Genomic DNA, 22555 nt, shown 5'->3' with positions numbered 1-22555 from the left:
TTTTTCCTTTGTGGGATGACCATCACACGGGTGAGCTGGAGGTTATTCTGAAAACAAAAATCAGCAGAAACAAGAGCAACTGAGCACATGGCTGTTTCTAAAGAGGGAACTTGCACTGTTGCTTTCTCCACCTCATCCCATCACCTCACCTGGTGACTGAGGGCCTGCCTGTAGATGCCACTCTGCTGAGGTGCATGACATCCAGCAGGGGATGTACCTTCCCAAGAGCTCCAGCATCCAGGCAGGGCCAGCACCACAAAACCACAGCTTATGCCACCCAGAGCAGCTCCACACAAGTCACTTAATTTCTCTCCAATCATAATAAATAGAAGGACAAACTAAGAACAGGAGCAGAGTCCAGAGCACAGGCTATTTTAGGCTGCATTAGCCAATCATTGGGATCAGGAGTATGTCACTCCATCTGAGCAGCCGTCCTGGAAAAGAACTTCGAGTCCAGCTGCCTGGTCTGTTCAAAAGGGAGAGTGAGATGGAGGCAGCAGTTCTTCTGCTGTGAATGGCTGGTTTCTTGGACAGAAGTAACATCATGGGAGGAAGCAACTGTCTCTGAAGTGAGAGTTCTTCCCAATGTTGGGAGCCCTTTGGCTCTGCCTGAGGGGTGGCATGGGGCGGGTGGGTCAAGGACAGCTGGTGACAGCTGGTGACAGGTGTTTGGGGTGGGATGAGCCTCCAGGAGCTCAGCAGGCTGAGTGATGTAGCAGCCAACGGCTGCTGCCAAAGGGACCAGCCCTCAAAGGTCAGAGTTGAGTTGCATCTGTCCAAGACACCTTCCTGCCCTTGATTACCTTTTTTGACTCAGTTTTTCTAATCAAAAACCAATGGCCAAATTAAACCACCAGGACAGGCAACTTTTCAGCCTCTGTCACGTCCCCGTTGTGCTGGGTTGCTGGTGGGCACTGAGACAGCCATTTTCCCTTTTCCTCCTGCATGATTTTGGGGATTTCCTTTACACAAAGCACTTTGCTCTTTGCAAACAATGCAGCAAATTTGCAGGTGGTTCCAGAGTTTTTTCCTTTCATTTGTCTTGGCAATCTTTACTCTCCCTTTTCAAAGTGTTCTCCATCTCTTTTGCCATTTCTTTCAGAATCATCTGAATAATGTGTCAACAAGTGAGATATGTTTTGCTTGCTGGTTAAGTCCTAAATATTGGGCTCTCTAGTGTCTGGCTCTTCACCCACATTGGTACTTATTTTGAGGTTATTTACAAACAAAAAGAGAAAGGATTGCTATAAAGGATGGGAAAAACACACAAACCCATTTGCCTGGCAGATACTTGCATGGATTTATCAATTACAGCTGGTGAAAGGCATTGCAGTGCAGGCTGCCCTCGCCTCCATGCCCCAGCAGAGCACTGGAATATACTGGGTGGATGTAAAGCATCCACTGGGACTTGTGCACCTGGAAATATGGAGAGGCTCACGGAGCTGGCTTGCTTTTTGGGATCACGCTTGGGCAGCGATGTCACTGTGCACCTGCTACACAGATTCTGGTTGTTAGAGGGGCACTAAAGATCGTCCACTTTCAACCCCCGTGCAACTGATCCTTATTTTTTGTACAGCAAAGACCAGCCACAGCCTGATATTCCTGCTCTATGCAATGCTGGCACCTATAAAGAGCTGTTTCTTTCCCTCTGAAAAAGCCAAACTGAGCCTGAGCCCTTGAAGTCAGATAGCTCAGCATGCTCTAGGTTGAATGGAAGGTGGAACATCTCTCTCCTGCCCCAAGGATTTGGTGCCCTAGGGAATTTAATGTGATACAGGGGGTCCCAACAGAGGGATGGAGTCTCTCCTCATGTCCTGCCAGCCCTAGTAACATCTTTGCTTTTCCTTTACAGGCCTATGCAATTCAGGGACAATACGCTATTCCACACCCAGATGTGAGTTTTACCCTAATTTTTCTTATACCCTTTTCTGTCACCTGCATGCTACTGTCAATTCACATAATATTAATATTAGCCAATAATATTAATAGTGTATTTTCAAAGTAACTGGCCATGTGTAGTATCTGTAATACCTTGAGTAGCCTTTTAACCTGTAAGCACTAAACTTTATTACTTCTGAGGACTTGGCCTGATGCTAAAATGTTTGCATTATTCAGTGCTATCCCTTTGTTCTGAGAGAAACCTGTGCATTTTGTGCCTCAAAATGATCAAAACAGGGGGAAAAAAACCCCAAAAATTTCCCTTCTATTTTCCCCTTGTCTTTAAAATTTTGGTAAGCCAAAGTCATATTTAGCTGCTGAGTGCCTTAGTGGGGTGGGAAGAAGCCAGAGCTCTGGCTTCTTCCAAGCCTGGGCAGGTATGTGCCTTTCTGAAGGGGCGCTTCTTTGGGTGACATGGAAATTGGACAAACCCCCCACCGTGTCTCCCAGAGGGATGGGGCAGGTGTTGATGCTGGATCTCACCTTGCTGAGGGCCCCCAGCCCAACGTGGTCACCCCGGGTTTGGTCGCTGTCTTCACTGCTGTGGGTGGCAGGGCAGCATGGGGACAGCCCCCACTTCACCTCGGGCTCCTTGAGGCAGAGACAGGAGCTGCTCTGAGCTGCTCTCACTGAGGCTTGAGCTCATCCCCTGGGCTCCCATGCCTGTGGGGGGACATGGAGGGATTGACAGCTGGAATGTGTGCACCTGAAATTACCAAGGGAAATAGAAAATCAGTCCGTTTGGAGGATTTCTTTGAGGAAAGCAGTGAAGCTCAGCTTCTGAGGTGGTCATGGCTTTTAGAAAAGGCAGGGACTTTCTAAGTGTGTTTCCAAGGGGATAAAATACCCATCAGGTCTCATTGCAGATGGTCTTTCCTGCTGTGAGGCAGGGTTCTGCAGTGGGGCTGAGGATGTGGCAGTAGGTGGAAAGCCTTCTCCAGTCATCCACCTGTGGCATGGGGTTGATGCAGCTTAGAGTTCCCTTTTCCAGTGAGTGAGTTGGGTACTGAATAATGGAATTACTTTTCCCGTGGTTGAGAAGGTGGCAAGGCTGTTTGATACCATGAATGCCTGCCCCACATGGGAACATAAGGGAGCTATAGGCTGGATTTTCATCCTAGGAGAAATGTTTTTGCTGGAATTAAAGGAATCCAGGCTTTGGCTTGTGACACCAGTATGTGTGTACTCTGAAGAGGCTGCTGTGATGGTTGATAAGAAATATTCCTAATTATGTACTCTTTGCTTTTCCTCCAAAAGCAGAATATAACTAAATAACCTGTATAGTTAGGATAGATCAATGCAGTCTTTATCCCAGTTTTTCTTTGCAAGTGGTGCCAACAGCTCAGTGTTTTCCTTGTTCCTGTATTCCTCTGATTGTCAGGATTAAAATACATTTGCTGACTGCACTGTGCCCCACTCCCAGCAAATTTCCTGAATAAAGCTGTTGGTACAGGGGCTACTCACATCCTTACTCTCAGGTTGTTCTTTCAATGACTGGTCATTTCAAACAATGTTCAGTGCAGAACCCAGTCTTGAATGTGCTTTTAGGGCATTTTAAACACATTTTAGGTGTCTGTTTTTAGTGGCTGCCCTTTGCAAAACGGGCAGAATTTTGAATGCCCGGTGTGTTCTCCTGCCATGATTTTGTCCCTGGAGAAGCACTCCAGGACAGGGAAAGCTTTGGCTCATAAGGGGCTTTAGCATTGCCTGGGTGTTTTTGGCTGTTTGGGATGTGATGGGTAGCTGCCTGCTGTCCCAAAAGCTGCGGGATCATAGAGTCAGAGACTGGCTTGGTTTGGAAGGACCCTTAAAACTCATCTCACTCCAAACCCCTGCCATGGGCAGGGACACCTTCCACTGTCCCAGGCTGCTCCAAGCCCCGTCCAACCCGGCCTTGGGCACTGCCAGGGATCCAGGGGCAATCACAGCTTCTCTGGGAACTCTGTGCCAGGGCGTCAGCACCCTCACAGGGAACAATTTCTTCCCAGAATCCCATCTAACCCTGCCCTCTGTCAATGTGAAGCCACCTTGTCCTGTAACTCTGGGCCCTTGTCCAAAGTCCCTCTCCAGCTCTTGGACCCCCCTTAGCCCCTTGGAGCATCTCCATGACCTCCTCTGGACTCGCTCCAACAGATCCATATCCTTCCTGTGCTGGAGACCCCAGAGCTGGATGCAGTACCTCAGGTACAGTCTCACCAGAGCAGAGCGGATGAGCTGGAAGAGATGGATGTAGCAGCTTTTTCCATGACACCTGGATGCAGCCATCTTCTCCTCTCCTAGACTTGTTTATTGCTCTAATTGCAGGGGCTGCATAAATACCACTATCTGAACTATGTCTGGAAGATCTACTAGGTCAGTGTTAGAAAAGATTTTGGTCTCCCCCACGTGGCAAAGCAGGACCCCTGTCCCAGGGCATGGCTGGAGCCCACTGGGCAAAGAGATTTCATCTGGAGTCCTGCCAGTGGGACACGGTGTCACAAGGAATTCCAGAAACAGGGTGCAACTTCAGGATAGTTCTGAAGTTAAAAAGCATTAGATGCTGATGTCCTTGCTCCCTGCAGGAGCAGTAGCATGCCCGGTGTTATCTGGAGACAGCTGTGTTGTGGCAGGAGCCCGTCCTATCACACCTTTGGCTAAAGTAAGCCAAAGACAGCCAAAATAGGCACAGAGATGTGCAGACACTTCATTTTGTGGAGTGGTGAGACCTCTCCCCTGAGGCAGCAGAGGCTGGGTGTCCTCATGCCTCTCCAGACAGGACAGGTATCCCACAGGTAACCTGTCCAGGAATTTTCAGGTGTTTCACTCCTTCCTGCTGCTTCCCTCCAGCCTCCCCCAATGTGCTCAGGCCCCCAGGTCAGCTCTTCCCAGCATTTCCCCCTCACTGCTGCCAGCCGGACCTCCTCACTCTCCCTCCCTAGCCCTGCTGCAGCAGCAAGGAGACATTTGAGTCTTGTTGCCCCCCAAAACATTGAAACTATAACTCCTGCCTCCCCATTGCCAGGGATGATGGGCAAAAGAAGCAGTTTAAATTTAGAGAGTGATATGGTGCTGAAAACTCCCAGAGCACCTGTGAAAGTGGGAGGCTGTAAAGAGTCTCCCCCCCTGCTCACTGCCAGTCTTCAGCCCAGTTTGGTTTGTTTTCTTTTCCTGTCTTTTTGTTTTTTTGTTTTATTTGGTGGTTTTTTGTTTGTTTGTTTGTTTGTTTTTTTAAATTTGGAGCAGTAAAACTGAGCACAAAATGTATTCCAAACAAACACCTCTCTCTCTATGAAACTCTCTGACCAGGCAGCCAAACCTCCTCAGCACAACATGGGATACAAGGATCTGAAATACCTACTGGTCATGACTGAAGCCCATAATTCCCCATATTTCTAATGAGCTGGCGTTTAGAAATGCGGTTTATCCATCTCCCAGAGGCCATTCCAATTGGAGGCACAGCACAGGAATGTGTGCTGCAGGGTCAAGCGGTGACAATGTGGCTCTGGTGGCACAGAGGGTTCCTGGGTGTTGGCTGTGACGCCCACCAGCTGGCCCTGCACGGAGGCAGAGGAGTTGAACTGACACTAAGAATGGGCTTCTTGCTGGTATCGTACTTCAGACCCTGACCAAGCACTTCTGCCAAAGATTTGGGCTTTATTGCACTATACCCAGGCCAAGTCCTTTCTGCTAATGTTTTTGCCATGTCTCACCATGGCTTCCTGGTTTGGTTTTGGTTTTTTTGTTTTGTTTTTTTTTTTTTTTTAATTTTTATTTTTCAGTTTGTTTTCCTTTTCCCCCACCCGCCCCGTTATAATTTTGTTCTTGCTTTTTGGTGTGACTTGTTGTACTCTATGACAATAACCTTCTTAGCTCTAATGTCCCTCCTACCCCTCAGCAGTTGACCAAGCTCCACCAGTTGGCTATGCAGCAAACCCCCTTTACTCCCCTTGGACAGACCACCCCCGCTTTCCCTGGTACGTACCCACACGCCCTTTCAAGATATCCTTCTCTTACCTGTAGACTTTCTCTCTCTTTCTAAACTCTTGTTGTTTAATGGAAATGAGCAGGGCAAGTAAAAAGCGGCAATATCCATGGGGAGAGGTTAAGGAGAGGCTTGACGGATGTTGTGGGGGCTGTGGTGCTCAAGGCGAGCTCTCAGCCTGGGCTTTCCCAGCAGAGGCCGTGAGCACCATCCCTCCCTCCCTCCCTCCCTCCCTCCCTCCCTCCCTCCACGGAGGAGCGACATCCTCTGCCCCACGCCGCTCCGGATTCTGGCAGGACACGCGTGCTTTCCCGGCACAACGCCCGAGGTCTCCCAGCGGGACACCCCACCCTCCTAGCAGGAGCGGCTCGGGCCGGCCGGGCGTGCTGCCGCGGGGAGCGGTGCTGAGCCAGGCAGGATGGAGCTGCCGCGGTGGGAAGGAGGCATGGCCGGAGGGGGCTGCGCTGATGGGAGGACAGCCAGCCCCAGCATGGCCCGAGCCTTGTCCTCAAGGCCGGCACGTTCCCGGTGACCTGGGAAGCAGATGGAGCACAGGGGATGGAGGTACATAAAGTACTGCTTGGAAATTACTGTTCTGACAGTATGTTCATCATATTTTGAGCTTCCTAGATGAAGTGACATTGCTTATCTCCTCGAAGGGAAAAGCATTAAACCTGTTTCTTCTTTGCTCTTCAGGAGAAAAGCTGCCCTTACATTCCTCCGAAGAAGCTCAAAATCTGATGGGCCAGTCATCAGGTAAAACACAAAGCTAGAAGGAAGTAAGCAGGCTTTGGTTGAAATGTATTCCGTAAATAGGACTGTGCCGTTGTTGTGCTCCGAGAGGAATCATGGTATTCATGGAGAAGACAGCAGATTGTCTTGGTGTGCAGGAAGAGATCAGGCAGCACCCTTCTCCTTGTTCAGCATGTCAAAGCAAAAGTGCCTGGGCTTTATTACCTGGCTCTGTGATGTTTTTGTGCAATTGCCATAGAACCACAGAATATCTTGAGTTGGAAGGGACCCACAGGGATCATCCAGTCCAGCCCCTGGCCTTGCACAGACACCTCAACAATCCCACCATGTGCCTGGGAGTATTGTTCAAATGCTCCTTGGGCTCTGGCAGCCTTGATGCCGTGCCCATTCCCTGGGGAGCCTGGTTAGTGCCCCTGCACCTCTGGGGGAAGAACCTTTTCCTGATGTCCAGCCTGACCCTCCCCTGGCACAGCTTCATGCTGTTCCCTCGGGTTCTGTCCCTGGCCACAGAGAGCAGAGATCTGTGCTGCCCCTCAGGTGTGGTGAGGTCTCCCTCAATGCTGTCTGTGTACCAGGAAGATACCGGAGTCATCACCCTTATTCCTGCATTTAATTTTACATAAACTTTGCTCAGAAACAACAGAACAGTGCTGATGGGAGCAGCCGTGACAGGCGGCTCTGAGCCATTCAGGGTGAGTTGCAATTTTAGTGGGACAGGACCCTGAGGACCCACCCGAAGCATGGCTGCAGCCTTGGAGAAATTTTGCTGTCAGATGTGCCACATTCATCCATATGCGAGAAAAAGATTTGTCTTTTGTTTCCTACCATTGCATAGAGGAGCTATCTTGAGACCTGGAGGCTCACAGGCAGGATGAGCCAGACCTAGGGCACACAGCCATCCCATGCATGCCTGAAAGGTTTGGTGACAGCACCTAATTATGAAAGCAAGTGTAGCCTGAGCAAATAGACCCCACAAGATTGCAGAAATACAGATTTCATGACACCAACCTGTGCAGCCATGTTTTCTGCATGCCCCCTTTGCCCTTTGCAGTCACCCAAGGCATTAATCCTGCCCTGACACCCTTGTTACAGCCTCAAGGACTGCTTGTAGATATCAGAAAAGGAGGATCTGGAGTGATGAAATTAACAGTCTCCAGATCATGGAGAAGAATGTAGCCATTCCTCAAAGGATGGAGGGATGGTGCAGTGCCATGGCACCAGGTGTCGCAAGGGCTTTCAGCATCATCCATGTCATCTGAGTGCGGGATGGAGGATGCTGCCTAGGAGTCTGAGGAGCTTAGTTTCTGTTCCCTAAGATCCCTGGATGCCTCAGTGCTGCTCAGAGCCCTCACTGGTGCTCTGCTCCCTTTAGAAGACATTTTCTGCCACACCCAGGCTGCTGCTGAACTGAGCCTTGTAATGCATGGCCAAAGGAGAGGGACACCCTCACCAGAGGGATATGTCTGTGATGGGTGCAGTCCACCTTGCCCCACACTGTGAGGAGGCTCAGTGTACCGGCCGGTCCAGGTGAAGTGTGTGCTGTAAAGTCAGCATTGAGCATTGACTGTGGTATAATACCCGGGCAGGAGATGTTTTGTGCAGGCTTTGGCATTAGTACCCCTGGCAAGGGTGAATGACAGCAAAGGGCTGACAGCCGGAGGATTTGCATCCTCATTCTCTGCAATTCCTCTCCTCTCTGTGGTCCCAAGTGAAAAGTCTGGTGAGGAAGCCTCCTGCAGGCAAATGTCAGCAATGTGTATCTGGGAAGATGCATTCAGGAAAGCACAGGAAGTACATTGTCACACAATCATGGAATGGTTTGGATTGGAAGGGCCCTTACAGCCCATCTTGTTCTACCCCCGTGCCATGGGCAGTGACACCTTCCATTAGAGCAGGTTGTTCGAAATCCCATCACCCCTGACCGTGAACACTTCCAGGGATGGAGCAGCCACAGCTTCTCTGGACAACTGGTGCCAGGGCCTCCTCACCCTCACTTCCTAACATCCTAAGATCATGCATGAGCACATCAGAGATAACCAGAGCTCCTCTTCCTCTGTGCTGAGGCCCTCCATGGAAATATGTGAGGAATTGGGTGCTGCTGCTGTCTTGTTTTGCAGGAGCCCTGCAGTTCCAGTCTCTTTGTGCTTCTTCATTCTGCACCTCCTTAACCACCCTCTTTCCATGGCTGCAGATCTGGCAGTCTCTTCTGCTCTTACAACCTTTCATCAGTGGTTTATATCATAAGGATAAGGGGTTTTTTTCCAGTTACTACAAATTCCTGTCAGGCACCATACAGCTTCTTTCTTGCAGATTTCACACAGGACGTCCCTGCTTCAGCACTGAGGTGATTTAATATGGGAAACCTAGGAGCACTATGGCATGGTGTCCCCTTACTTCTGGAGCTGCATGCACAGGGTATCCTGCTGGCTCCAGCCATTCCCACCATGGAGGAGAGAGCTCTCCCTGACCCAGGGGAGGGTGGGAGAAAGCATGCCCCTGCCTTTGCTCCTCACTGTGTGATTTTGGAGGGAAGCAGGATCTAAATCTCCATACTGTTCATCTTGCTTTCTCTTAGGAATAAGAGGGACAGGTGGTCCTGGTCCAGTTAGGTTGCATGTCTTAACAGTCTGGCTCAAATTCAGCATGAGAGTCTGTGGGACTTAACTTGCAGAGGACTTGTGCTGCCGGATCCCGCAGGGACACTGGTTTTGGGGCACCAAGCTGCTGTCACATGCCAGCAGCTCAATGCTGCTCCATCCAGAGGGGCTGGAGGGTGCATGGACATCATTCTTGTGGAGCATCTGGGTGGCCCAGCCAGCATGCTCTCTGTTGCTTTGTGGGATGTGCTTAACCCACCTCTCTTCGCTGATGCTGGAACCTTGCACCCTCCTCTGAAGCCATTCCCAGTGGATAGGATGAGGGGTGGGAAGCGAGGCACTCGTGGGATGCAGGGAAGGTGACACCCAGCTCCAGCAGAGTCAGGTAGCAACTGTCTTCCTCCTCCTTGTCCCGGAATGTGTGATCCCCTTCCCCTCCCAGCCCGGAGCAGGACGCAGCCTTGGCAGTGTTGCGGGAAAGCAGCGGAGCTTCATCGCGTTGCCTCTGCCAGCTCTAACCATGTTCTCTTGCATCTGCCCAGGTTTGGATGCCAGTCCCCCGGCCAGTACTCATGAACTCACCATTCCCAATGATGTAAGTAAATCCAAGTGCTTCCTTGGCATGTCCGTGTGTGTGTGTGTGTATATATACATACAAATATATACGTACATGTATCTATGTATAATGTGCAGCCATTTGGCTTTGTTAAATATATTTAGAGATATCCCTTCCCCATGTTCCCTCATCCTTGTGCAGTCGGTTGGGGATCAATCTGTAGCACAAAGCACCGGTTGGACTTTACTCCGTCGGTAGCTTGCCCAGGTACAATCCTTAATGCTCCATTTTCCTTTCCAAGTGAACTCAGTGCTCATGAAACATGCCCAGTTGACAGCATTGGGAAAGGGAGAGAGCTCCCATGCCAGCTCTGATTAAACTCTTAATTGCTTAATCAGGCCGTGGCGGGTCTGAGATGATGTTCCAGCTCAAGGGTAGTGATGGGGTGGGGTGGGGGGGGAGAGGAGGTAAGTAAGTAAGTGACATTTCTGATGCCACAAAGTGCCACATGAGTGTCTGAAGGGCAGTGTGTTTCAGTACTGCTGGCAGGCAGCTGTGGGGTCTGATAGGTGGAAGCTTTGTGGTAACATGGGTGCTGGACTGGGATATTTGCTGGGAGGAGGCTGGAGCCATGTTGGGCCAGGAGGCGGTGGGATGGAGAGCATGACACAGCCACCACCTGGATCCATGAGCTCACTTGCTTCTGGACTGGTTTCTATGGATTAAGACCCAGTCTGTGCTCAGATCAGGATGAGGGCAAGTGGAGGCATGACATCCAGTCTCCGTTCCCATGTCCATCACTAACAAGCACCTTTAGCCCATCCTCATCAGGAGTCTCTGGATAGGGCCTGGCAGCAGTTGCTCTTTCTTCCTGCTGTTCAGCAGCAGCTGGCAGTGCCCTGGAAGGTCAGCAATCCTGGCTGCAGCTGCCAGGCACCTCTGCCAAGACTTGTGTCCACCCAAGAGACATGCAGTGCAAGAGCCTGTGAGTACCTGCTGACTGAAACCCTTGGAGATGCTTCACCCTCGGTCAGATCACCACGGGAGGGATCTGCAGAGCAGACAGTGGGGGCTGATCCCAGATCTGCTCCACCCAGCAAGGATCCCTGTCCAGGAAGCTGCAGAGAGCTCTGCAAGCGCTCCTGAGGTTCCAGCAGTCATGTCTGCTGAGCATGCAGGACTGTAGCAGGACTGTAGTGAAGGTATCTTCAGAAATATGAAGAGACCCCTTGCAAAAGAACTCACATGGGAGGAAAGGATGCCAGGAGACCTCTGAGAACTCAGGAGCACTTGGGTCGTTCACTCACCAGAGGCCGAGCTCTCACCAGACCTGGGAGATATTAGATGTTATCACCTGGACCTTGAAAAACTGCTCCTTAGCTCTCCCCATTGTTGTTTCAAAGGCTTTTAAACACCCACTGACACCCTCTCAGGAAGCAGAGGACAGGTTTGTGTTCCTTTAAGAGTCACCAGGTGTGTTTTAGTGGTGTAGCTTGGAGTTGTGCTACAGCGGAATGAAATCGGATGATACCCATCTTGCTGCTCCTCTGACTGTCAGAAACTTGAACGTTGTTCAGCTTGGGTGTAGCTGAGCATCTGCCTAAATAAAACCTGCTCCTCAAGTCTCTCCAGCAGATTTTCATTTGCTGAACCAGCTCGGAGTTATTTCTGTGATGTGAAGACCAGGATGGGCTGAACATCCTCCCACAGACCCTGGGACAATGTATATTGACAATGGGACAATATACACCTTTCCAGTGTATATTCAGGTCCATATGGGATAAACTACCATGGCAGCCCCATGGTCTGATCAAAGGATCAGGGAGTATTTGGAGGAGTAATCATCTTTACTTATACTGTACAGAAATCCAGCAGCTGCCAAGATGAACATCCCGTGTATAAAATGCCCTTGGAAAAGAGCTTAAACGGCCTGAAAGGGCATGCAGAGCACTTCATGCCTGTATTGGTCAAGCTGGATATCCCCATATGTGTTACCAAGCTTTGGAGATGATTTGAGGAAGATGCACAAATGAGCAAAGACCATTGAAGAAATTCAAAACACTGAGGATCACGGAGGAAATTCAAGGGATGAACAGTTAAGGAAATTCAAGTCTCCATCTGGCTCTCATTTTTTCAGAAGAGTATGAAAGACGTGTTTTTACGCAGAGTCCACCTTTTCTGTGGGTGTCACTTGTGCCTGCTGATGAGCCACTGGATTGCACCAAAAGAGCTGGAGGGGGTAGCAGAGACACTGAGGGTGTCTCAGTGGGATAGAAGAAATGTGGGATGGGGTCACTGCACCAGCTGATGAGGGGACTCCTGGGGTTGGCCTGTCCCCGGTGAATGCAGCAGGCTTGTTTCCTTCTAGTAATGTGTCCAAACCACCTTTGGGTTTGCTTTGACTGGGAAGGGGATAAGTACTTGCAAAACATTGATCATTCATTAAACCATGAAAATTATTATTACTGAAATGAGCCCTCCTTGAAGCCCTCTGAGGTGCTGGGCATCATGTGCAGATAATGGAGATTCTTCCCCACAAGGAGCAGAGCAGGGCAGGACTCTGGATGTGTCCTTGGAGGACTGTGCTCACATGCTGGTAGGAATCACCCTGGGCTGTCCCTCTCCTGTTTTCATGAGCATTAAGGTCACTCTTGTCCCAGGCGTGCTCATGTCCTGCTGGTGACTGCCAGAGCTGCTGCTTCTCAGACATTCCCTCCGTGCTTTCTTTCCTAGCTAATAGGCTGCATAATCGGACGCCAAGGGACCAAAATCAATGAAATTCGGCAGATGTCGGGAGCGCAGATCAAAATTGCCAACGCCACGGAAGGGTCATCGGAGCGCCAAATTACCATCACAGGAACCCCTGCAAACATCAGCCTTGCGCAGTACCTCATCAACGCCAGGTGAGACCCCCTGCCGACCTCCACCGCCTCCCACCATGGCCCATCCCGTCCTGCCGGCTCGCTGGGAGCACCCACGCTCCATCCCAGTGCCATGGGCCAGCAGGGGCTTTCTGAGGCCGGCTGGGATGGATGGTGTCTTGCTAAGACCTCTGAGCAGGGACCAGACATTGCCAGCAGGACATCTGGCCTCAGCTGGCACTTTGGCTGGGGACCAGGAGCCACCATGCTGCTGGCGGAGCGGCCACAGGTCGTGCCGGGCACCTGCCTTCCATCCACCCTCGCTCAAGGATTTTGCTCGTGGGTGGGCAAAGTTGCCGCTGTCTTTCCTGTGAATGAGGCAGGGGACGGGGACAGGAATGGAGCTGAGCCACTGGCAGGGAGGCATCACTTGGGACCTGCTTGCTGGGATCCCAGCATCGCTTACTGCCTCTTCCACGTGCTTCCAGGCCTCCAAAAGGCTTTCCTCCATTCAGTGACAACAATCAGTCCAGTAAACGCAAGACATGGGAATGGCCTGACTGCTTCCTTTTCATCATGAAAAGCTTGGTACTGCAGGACTTCACAGGGCCAAGGGTTCCCAGCGCTGCTGCTGTCTGGGGAGAGATGCAGCCTGTGCCATGGTGAGGCGTAGCTGCAGAGATGAGCTGGGGACCTGTTCCATGCAGGCAGGGAGCTGTGTCCAGGGTGCTCACTCAGACCTGTTTGCCTGTGTCTGTGGACTTGTGGGAAGTGAGTTTAAGGGGATAGAGGACCTTTCTGGTATCTTTGCACCCACCTGGCAGAGCCACTCAAATGGGCCCATCCGCCTGGGCAGGATTGATGCCGTGCCAGCCCGCTGCCAGCCCTGGATGCGCGCAGGACGGAGGCTGCTGGCAGGGCCCCGAGGACGGGGGGCTGCTGGCGGTGATGGACACTTGTTGGGGTGTGGGCTGGGAGCACCGGTGAGGTCTGTATGTGCTTTCTCCTCCTTGCACCCAACCCACTTGAGCCCCGACCCGTAGCAGACCCCCGCGATCCCATCCTGCCCTGCTACCCCGCTGCCCATGCCCGTGGCACCCCTCGCCCTGCTTGGGTGAGGGACAGGGCCAGCCCCCCACCCGTGGGCATGGCTGAGTGGCTTCCCTGCAGATCCTTGCCAGTCTCCCCCCACCCTCCCTGAGACAGGAAAGAGAAAGAAAAGAAAAAGAAGTGGCTCTTAGTTGCTGGGAAGGGCTGGCTGAGCTGCCCCTATGCAGAGGTGACCTGGTGGGGCAGCACAACAGGGCTCAGCCTCTCTCAACCAGAGCAAAACAAAGCAGCCTGGGGAGCTGGCACAGCTGCCTGTCCCCCGTGAAGGGATGCTGCTGGAAAAGAAGCTGTGCTCTGGGATGACTCCTGCCAGTACCTCTGGTGGGTGACACCCCTGCCGCGGCCTGGCTGCAGTGAGGAGAGGGAAAGCCAGCCAGCCATCGTGCTGGCTCTGTGCTCCAGCCCCCCATGCCCTCCTCGGGGGACCGCCAGGCCACCCAGTGATGCTCTGCCCACTCCATCTACGCGGGATCTGGGCAAGAGGAGGAGCGCTGCCCCGCAGGGTCTTCGTTTTCTTTTCTGCTCTGGTGATTAAGCGCTTGTTTTTTGTCTCCCCCCCACCCCTCTCTCTGCCCCTGTCTATTCTAGGCTGACGTCTGAGGTCACTGGAATGGGCGCACTCTAATTTCCACCCACCATCCTCCACTCCGCACCACCCGACCCTCTCCAGCCACCGGCACTCCACCCAGCCTGTACTGCCTGTACATTTACCGTCTTCCCTTTGCCTCCACAGATACTCTTTTCTTTACTAACGTATATATATATATATAAACACACGGGCGCGTATGCACACACTGGAACGTTTCTTTACAAGCTCTTTAATCTGTGCTCCCGAAGCTGCTCCCAAACTCTTTGGTTATGGTCCTTGTTTTCAGCGTTAGGGTGTTAATTCTTCATCTACTTCATCTGCTTCTTGGGGACAGCGGGGCGGGGGGGGGGGGGGGGCCGTTGTTTATTTTCTCTCACTTGGCGACACTTCAGGAGCTGGCGGGGTCTCTAGTGTCAGTCTAGCATAGCTACCTGTACATTGAGTTGATGTTGGCGGTACTTTCTGTAGCGTATGGACATAATGATGCCACCCAGAGCTGTGCATGTTTCAGGCGAATTAATTTTTCTCACCCTCCTTCCTTTGGTGCTCCCCCTTGCTTGTCCTGGCTCACCTTTGCCGCCTCACGCCCCTGCCCTTAGGGTAAAGGCATACTTTTCACCCTGTGTTATTTGGGAAGCAGAAGCCAAGTACGGGTTCAGCCTGCAGGCTTCTCTCTTGGAACATGGCATGGTCCAGACAAGCCCATTTTCCTGCTAGGCTAAGAGAATCACACACACACAGATACACACAAATGCTCTTTTCTTTTTTAACTAACAAGCACCTGGAAGTGGGAAGAACTCAGCTGTATGGGACTCACACCCCCAGGGGCCTTTGAAAGCACTCTTTTGGCAATCCCCCACAAACAAAACCTCAGGAAGCTCTGTGAGCCAGCTGTGTTTGTCGTTGTTTGTGTTCAATAAATGTCTGTGCAGCTCTGGTACTGATGGGCTCCGATTGTTCTTCTCCTGGGTCGCCCCAACAATGCCAGCCCCATCCTTCCCTCTGCATCCTTCCACACCTTTTTAGCTACTTGGAGGGAAGGTGGGGGTTGTATGCAAGAGTTCTCAATTTTTTTATTATTATCATTATTATTACTATTATTACTATTATTATTTCTCATCAGCATCATAATTTTTTTTTGTTTTCATTTTTTTAGAGAAATGACCAAGGCACTTCCTGAGTGATTCCATGCTTTCTGTTTTTTCTTTTTTTTTTCCAAAGGGAGAGTATTTGGCTTGCATAATCCTTTGGTTTTCCCTGAGATTAATTCATAAGTTATGGTGTGACAACCATCATCTTTCACTGCCCCCTTGTCTGGACGGATCTGCCATGTGTGTCTCCCACACCCTTCCCCAAGACCCTCTCTGCCCAGCCCTGCCTTCTGCTTCCCAGCTTTTCTTCGGTCTCCTGCCTCTCCAGCAGGGAAAGGTACATTTTTCATTTCTTAATTCCTGACTGTCCCTTTTCCCAGATTGCACATGAGGGGACCATGATACACTGTGTCCCAAGACAGCTGAGGCAGCCACACAGTACATTTTTGCACTGTACCACATGGAAAATGCATTGTTTTTGAGGTGAGCCCCAAGACTTCCTGGGCCTTTCCCTGTCTTCAGCCCTCAGTACCACTGAGCAGGCACCACTGGCAGTTTCCCACCCTTCTCCTGCCAGGATGCTGGGCCACTTCTCCTCCTGTCTCCAGCACTGCCTGCTCAGCACTCAGGCTGTGTCAGGGATCCCGGGTGATCCACTGCATCCGTGGGGCCAAGGATGGGCAGGGGGTTGTGGGCTCCAGCAGGGAGCTGGTGAGGATGAGAGCCAGCCCAGGAGCCTAGAAAGGTGAAGGTGGTGCCGCTGAGCATCAGGGTTTGCTCTGCCCAGGTATCCTGAAACCTGTTCATGCTCAGCTGTCTGCAGCATTCCAAGCTTCTGTGGCTGAAAGGTGCTCCCAGGTGCTCCCAGATCCTCCATGAGGTGCTTTGCTGCCTGTCTCCAACTGCTTGCGCTGCTCTCCCTGGCACTTTGGGTTCAGCTGTGTATTTTGGGTGGCCCAGCAGCCACACAAGCTCAAGAGCATCCCCTGGTTCCCCGTCCAGAGGAGCACAGGTGCTGTGGGGAGTGCTGAGGAGCTCAGGTGGAGCTGGCACCCTTTGCTGTCGCCTCCCCCATGTGTTTGTGCTGATGCTGAGGATGGAGGGAGGGAGGCAGGCACCAAACAGGGCCTCCTCCAAGTCACCAACTGACCAGCAAAGCACAGACCCACCTGCCAAGGTGGTGAGTCAGCTGTTGACTAGGGGCACTCCCCATTTTCTCCTCATTCTGCTTTAGAACAAGTGTTTTATCTGTTGGAAGAATGAAATATCTGTGTGTGAGACCCAGTGAAAACAACCACCCCGGTGGCCTGGGGGATGAGCCAGGGCAAAAGCTTCCCATCCGTCCCACTTCCACCACACTCCATGGCAGCCTGCCTGTGGGGTGCTGTCCCCTCAGAGGGGGATGGTGTATGGAGGAAGCTAGCCCATCCTGCCACTCTTAGCTCCTCTGTGGAGCTGCAGGACAAGCTGGAGCATGAGGAGAGCTTCTTCATGAGGAGAAGACAGAGGCACAGCAGCAGCAGAATCATGTTGACCAAGACTGAGAAATCCATCCCAGGCCAACAAGGCTGTGGGTTCAGACACCTGGGGAAGGCCGGGGAGTGTGACAGCATCCTGGACACAGAAATGGCTTTGCACAGTGCCTGCAGATCATGGCTGCCCTGAATTCCCCTGCTCTCTGTGTGTGTGTGTGCTTCCTGTGCCGTTCCCCACCTCCACAGAGAGATTGCTGCCAAAAATAGCAAATGCCAGGTTGGGTCTGCCAGATGCAGCTGAGCTCAGAGGCTGCTGGAGAGGGGGAGCAGACTGCAGCAATACCTCTGCACCCATCCCCACACCAGCGAACCCATGGACAACACCCCTTCTGGGTACCGTCCCCATCCCAGCCCACTGCCAGGCATCCATCACCCAGCCAGGCTGCAGGAAGGCCACCCCAGGAATCGGGGCTGAGGCAGAAGAGGCTGGATGTGAGTGTTGCTCTGGCGCCAGGCAGGTGTCCGAGGCACTGTGTCAAGGCTTGTGCTGCCACGAGGATCTGTGCTCATGGGAGTGCTCCAGGGAATGCTGGATGTGGCCACAGGGGGATAAGAGACAGTCCGAGCAGCAGCAGTCACTGGGTCACCTCACAGGAGCACTGCACAGTCACAGAATCCAGGAATATCCTCAGCTGGAAGGGATCCACAAAGATCATCGAGTCCAGCTCCTGATACTGCACAAGACAACCTGAAGCATCCCTCCTCCTGGCACTCTCCTTGACTTCACAACTTTTCTTTGGGGGTCACATTGCCAAGCTTATTTTGCAAATTTAAAAAGGAAAAAAAAAAGATGAAACTGCAGTGTTATGTGGGAATCAGCTTAACCTTCATCATCTGGGCTTGTGCTAACTTTGGAGAAAGAGGTGTTGAAACCATTGCAGCATCTCCTGGGAGCATGTTGATATCAACAAGGATAACAACAAAATTACAAAGAATCTATCAAACTCAGCTTTGATTTCCTTGGGATAACTCAAAAGGAGATTTGCTGTTTTCTTTGGAAAGAGCCTCAGTGTTTTGCTTTGATTTGTGACAGGTCTTGGGTTTCCATTTTATATTAACTTAAAATACTGTGATGATGCGTCCACTGGGAAAAAAACTCGAATATTGCAGTGAATATTCAGTACAAGGTGAATGTCCCAGTTAATCAACTGAATAGCTTTAGTACATTGCTTTTCTCTCCCAAAACAATGCAGTGTTATCCAGCCAGAATGATTTAACATTTCTGGAAGCAACCAACTCAGTCAAACTCTTTAGAAATAAGTTATTTAGGGTGATATTTTGACTTTGACTGGAAAGTATTGGTCCAGTGCCTCCTCCTGTCTCTGGAGTGTGGGGGTCTCCATCAGAGAGGGGGCTGTTGAGGTCTGTGCTCAGCCCTTTAGCCTCAGCTGAAGGTCCCCACTACCCCTGCATATCCTTATTGTGCTCCCAAAATTGTTTGGAGTATTGTTCTGTGCATTTTTTCCCTCTAGTACAGAATAAGGCTGAAAAAAAATAGACTGTTTCCCCTAAGGGAAAGTGACTTTCACTGGGGAGACTCTTTAAATTTCATACTCTCTTTGAACTGTTATTCCAGCATTTGTTACTGTATCCATGCTAGTCACTGTTAATTATATTAATTATATTAATTCCCATTACCAAGGGTAATTTCCAGCCTCCTGTACGGGCAGAGGTAGAGTTTCTGGGGATCTCTGTGTGGTGCGGCAGGGATGAATGAATGCTTAATCCCATTTGCTCCCTGGCCACAGGGATGGAAGGCATCTCCCCCAGCCCTGCCTGGCTGCAGCCCCCGCCTCCTGCTGGTCACTAGATGTCCCCATTGCCCAGCTCTTCACGCATCATCCGCAGCCGCGCCGGGGTGCGGGCGGCGCTGCGGTGTCCGTGCTTCCAGCCGCCGCTCCGCTGCGTGCCGGGGACAGACAGACACCCAGCGCTGCGGGCAGGGAGCGGGTTTGGTGTGTGTGTGTTCCGTGACACCGGTGACGGCAGCGACATCCCGCGCCGTGCCCCTCGGCAGGAACGGCCCCGCCAGTGCTGGGCCCTGCCTGGAGCCAGCCCGCACGGGCAGGGACGTGTGTCGAGCGCCTCCCTGGCCATGGGTGGCCCGAGCCCCTCTGGCTGACACAAGGACAAGGTCTTGCCGGGGACGCCACACGGGTCTGAGGGCCCCAGGGAGGCATTCCCAAGCCGGCTGCTCTGTGCCTTGGCTGGCAGCAGGAGCCCCTGCAGCTGCCGGAATGGCTTGCAGAAAGGTCGTGGTCTCCATGCTGTCCCCCTGCTCCCATGCTGGATGTTACAGGGAGCTGGGACTCTGCTGAGAGGGATATTTTTGCTTTCCCTTCAGAAGGAATGCAGCTGCAGATCCTGATCTGCTGTGCTATGCAGCGAGCCCCAGGCCCCTGTCCAAAGGGTAACGTGGCAGTGACTTTTAGGAAGTACTGAATGTACCAGATGTGCAACTCCCTCCACCCAGATGTGCAGCCGTCCTCCGACTGCCCCAGCGCCCTTGTCCTGCAAAGAGGAAGATGACACTCCAGATTGCTCCAAAAGCATCCCAGAGATCAAATACTGCCAGGTTCAAAGCCAGGCTGGCTCTGGATTCCCACACTTGTGTTTAGGCAGTTTAACCACAGTGATGTCTCTTCCCAGAAATGATGATCAAGTCCACTCTGCACAACAGGAAGAAGATCAGCCAGGAGATGGGGATGAGGACGGAGCAGTGGGAGGAGGCTTTGTGTGTGAGCCCTGTGCTGAGCAGCAGAACTGTGGCTGATTTAGGACACACGTGCTGTTTGGGATCAAAGAATTGCTTTGATCCCAAAAGGATAGGCTGGGATGTGCATGAGGACTGGAATATTTGAGGCACACTAGGAGTGCCGTGTCCTGGTTGTCTGCAGGCAGTGTCACTGTTTGTCCCTGGAGAAAGCCTGTGTCTGAGAGGATTTGTGTCTGGATCAAATGGGATGAGTGGCATTTGTCTCTGGAGCTTCTCTGGGTTTTCTTGTGTCCAATGGAACTGGGTAGCACAGGATGCCCCATGGGAGCGTGGGCACGTGTAGGGTGTGAGATGCTCTGTGGGCACAGTGGTGATGGGCCAGCAGCCAGCTGGCAGCATGGCCAGGCCCACAGAGCCCCAAGGGATGGGGCAGCATTGCCCCGGAACTGAGGGCTGCGTGCACAGCTTGGGATCAAACCACAACCGATATCCAACAGGATTTCCCAGTGCAAAGAGGAGCAGGCCATAATGTGCTCACCCAAAACCAGTCAGCTAGTGGTGTGGAGGGTTTTTTGGTGGGAGGACATTGCAGTGATATAACCTGACACTGTTGCTGCAGCTGGTGATGTGGTTTTCTCAAGGGATGCTGCCCCGTGCAGCACGCAGCCATGCTCCTAAATCACTTACAGGAGCACTGCAAAGGAGCTGTCAGTAAAAAGCCAGTTAAAAATGCAAACCCAGAGAAACTGCCATTTCTATGCTTATAACAATTTTTCAGTTGCAGAGTAAAATTTATTCTTGTTGCAAGTAGATCTCCCCTCAACATATTTTGGGCTGAAGTGTGATTTTCAGAGGCAGGGCGGTGCAGTGCAGCACCAGGCAGAGGTTGTAGGGAATGTGTGCCCCTCCCCAGTGCTCCTCTCTCAGCTGCCCATCATCCCCAGCACAGCTGTGCCCTTGCTCATCACCCCCAAGCCTTGCTGATGGGGTCCAACAGAACCAGCTCTCCACAGTCACCATCCCTGCAGGCATGGGTTTGTAGGGCAGAGAAAGGGCAGATCCTCAGCCCAAGCAACAGCCTCAGTGTGTTCAGATGCCTTCTCTGAAGCTCCCAAAAGGCCACTCTCAGCCCTCAGTGAGAACCCATGAGGCAAATGCAGCATGCCGTGCAACCACCTGGGCTTACCTGGCAGCCCAGCTCATGCTGGATGTGAGCTCCCATGGAAGAAAAGGGAGATTTGTTGTGGTGTAGCAGAGCTCTGTGTGGGCATGGCTCCTCCAGCTTGGCTTTTTGGGGTGTGGGTGATTTCAGCATCACACTGATCTGCCAGAGGCCCTCAGCTGTGCTAATGCAGCAAAACCTCTGCTTGAGGTTGTGGGGGCCTCTCATTGGTCAGAGTGACCCCGAGAAATGTCAGAAAGTCTCTTTTCCCAGCCTGGTGCTTGAAGAAGGAGTCAGAGCTCTTCAGTTCTCAGTCTCAAGGTTGTTTATTGCTCCTTATCTATAAATTTTTTTCTCCTGTCCAGCTGAGGTCAGTTCAGCAAGACAGTCCAGGCACTCTGCCTGCCCCCAGGGTGGAGTTATGTCTTTATACTAAAAACTACATATACAACATTTACAATTACTTTCCAATACCTATCACCTGTGTTAGACAGTGAGCTTCTACTCTAAACCAATCTGAAAGTACCAACATCACAGCAGAAGATGGAGGCCAAGAAGAATAAGGAGAAAGGCTGGACACGCCCAGATCCCTCCATCTTGCCCCCTGAATCCCCATTCTAGAAACCCCAAAATCTACTTTTCCACCACAAGATAAATTCACTATCATTCTTCTTAATTTGTCATGGTTGCTCAGGGTGTTGAAGCAGCCTGAGAGGCCAGGAGGTGCCGGTGTGGGAGCCTTGGCCGAGCCCTGACCATCTCCCTTGCTTGCCCCCAGCTCTGCAGACCCTGACCCCCACGGGAGGAACACCTTCACCGCCTGACCTGGTGCCAATGGCTGATGCTTGAGCCCCCTCTGAAGATGCTGCCAGCGTCCTGTGAGCTTCTCCCGCTCCTTCGTGGCACCCTTGGGGCCACTGCCCGAGCCCCCACCCGTGGCTGTCCAGACCCTGCTCCCTCGGCCGGGGCATGGGGCAGCAGCGGGCTCGCGGGCTGGGGCAGCAGGTCTCAGGAGGACAGCAGCGTGCAGCCAGCGTGCAGCGGTTCCCAGTGCGAGCCACTGCTCCCCACCGCCCTCATCTGCGCTTCCTCATCGCCCCTCACGCCCCGATGCTTTGCGATGTATTTCGTGGCTTATCCCTGTCATTGCAATAAAGCTTTTGTTGCTTGAAATGCCCTCCGTGGTGAGTGGAATGAGGCTGGGGAGCAAGCCGGGGTTTGGGCAGTGGGGCACCCACAAGGAGGGATGTGGGGTGCTGGGGTGTCCCCGCAGCACAAAAGCCTCGGTGCCCCCAGAATGGTTAATGGGGAAACTCAGGCCCTGAAGCAAAACGTGGTTTGGGAAATGGGCCTCAGAGCCCTGGCTCCACTCAGCATCAGGAAATGATCCCACATGGGAGCAGGGCTGCCAGGAGGGAGGGGGAATGGGGGAGCACTGCACAGAGAATCCAGAGTGTTCCTGAAAGGCAGTGACGACTGGGATTCATTATCCATCAGGGGATGTGTTTATGGCAGGCGTGAGTCACTGCCGGGCCCTGGGAGCAGCCCGGCAATCCAGGGGCTGCTAGCGATCCAGATGGTGTACAGGCTCCCCATCCAGCCCCACACAATGGCAGCTCTCAAACACACCCCACCAACCCACCATGTGCCAGCCCTGCTGGACCTTGGAGTAGCCCTGGTGCTATT

The 22555-nt window shown here is 52.2% G+C and overlaps 1 protein-coding gene across 5 annotated transcripts in view; it reads left to right on the top strand.

Moving 5' to 3' along the window:
* The window catches only part of PCBP3 (poly(rC) binding protein 3), a 45159-nt gene extending 23199 nt beyond the window's left edge, over window positions 1–21960 (top strand). For 3 of the 5 annotated variants that reach the window (XM_058809218.1, XM_058809216.1, XM_058809215.1), the window contains 6 exons: window positions 1853–1894; window positions 5813–5891; window positions 6596–6655; window positions 9792–9844; window positions 12539–12708; window positions 21648–21960. In XM_058809218.1, the coding sequence (XP_058665201.1) occupies window positions 1853–1894; window positions 5813–5891; window positions 6596–6655; window positions 9792–9844; window positions 12539–12708; window positions 21648–21693 (450 nt within the window). In that variant the 3' untranslated portion in view covers window positions 21694–21960. The remainder of the gene's footprint in view (window positions 1–1852; window positions 1895–5812; window positions 5892–6595; window positions 6656–9791; window positions 9845–12538; window positions 12709–21647) is intronic. The other 2 variants (XM_058809219.1, XM_058809217.1) reach the window with 1 other exon arrangement.
* Window positions 21961–22555: the final 595 nt, after the last annotated feature.

This window comes from Ammospiza caudacuta, chromosome 8, assembly GCF_027887145.1.
Source record: "Ammospiza caudacuta isolate bAmmCau1 chromosome 8, bAmmCau1.pri, whole genome shotgun sequence".
In the NCBI taxonomy this organism is placed as follows: Eukaryota; Metazoa; Chordata; class Aves; order Passeriformes; family Passerellidae; genus Ammospiza; species Ammospiza caudacuta.
Note: the sequence above shows the minus strand (reverse complement) of the source record. Positions and strands in the feature narration are given on the sequence as shown.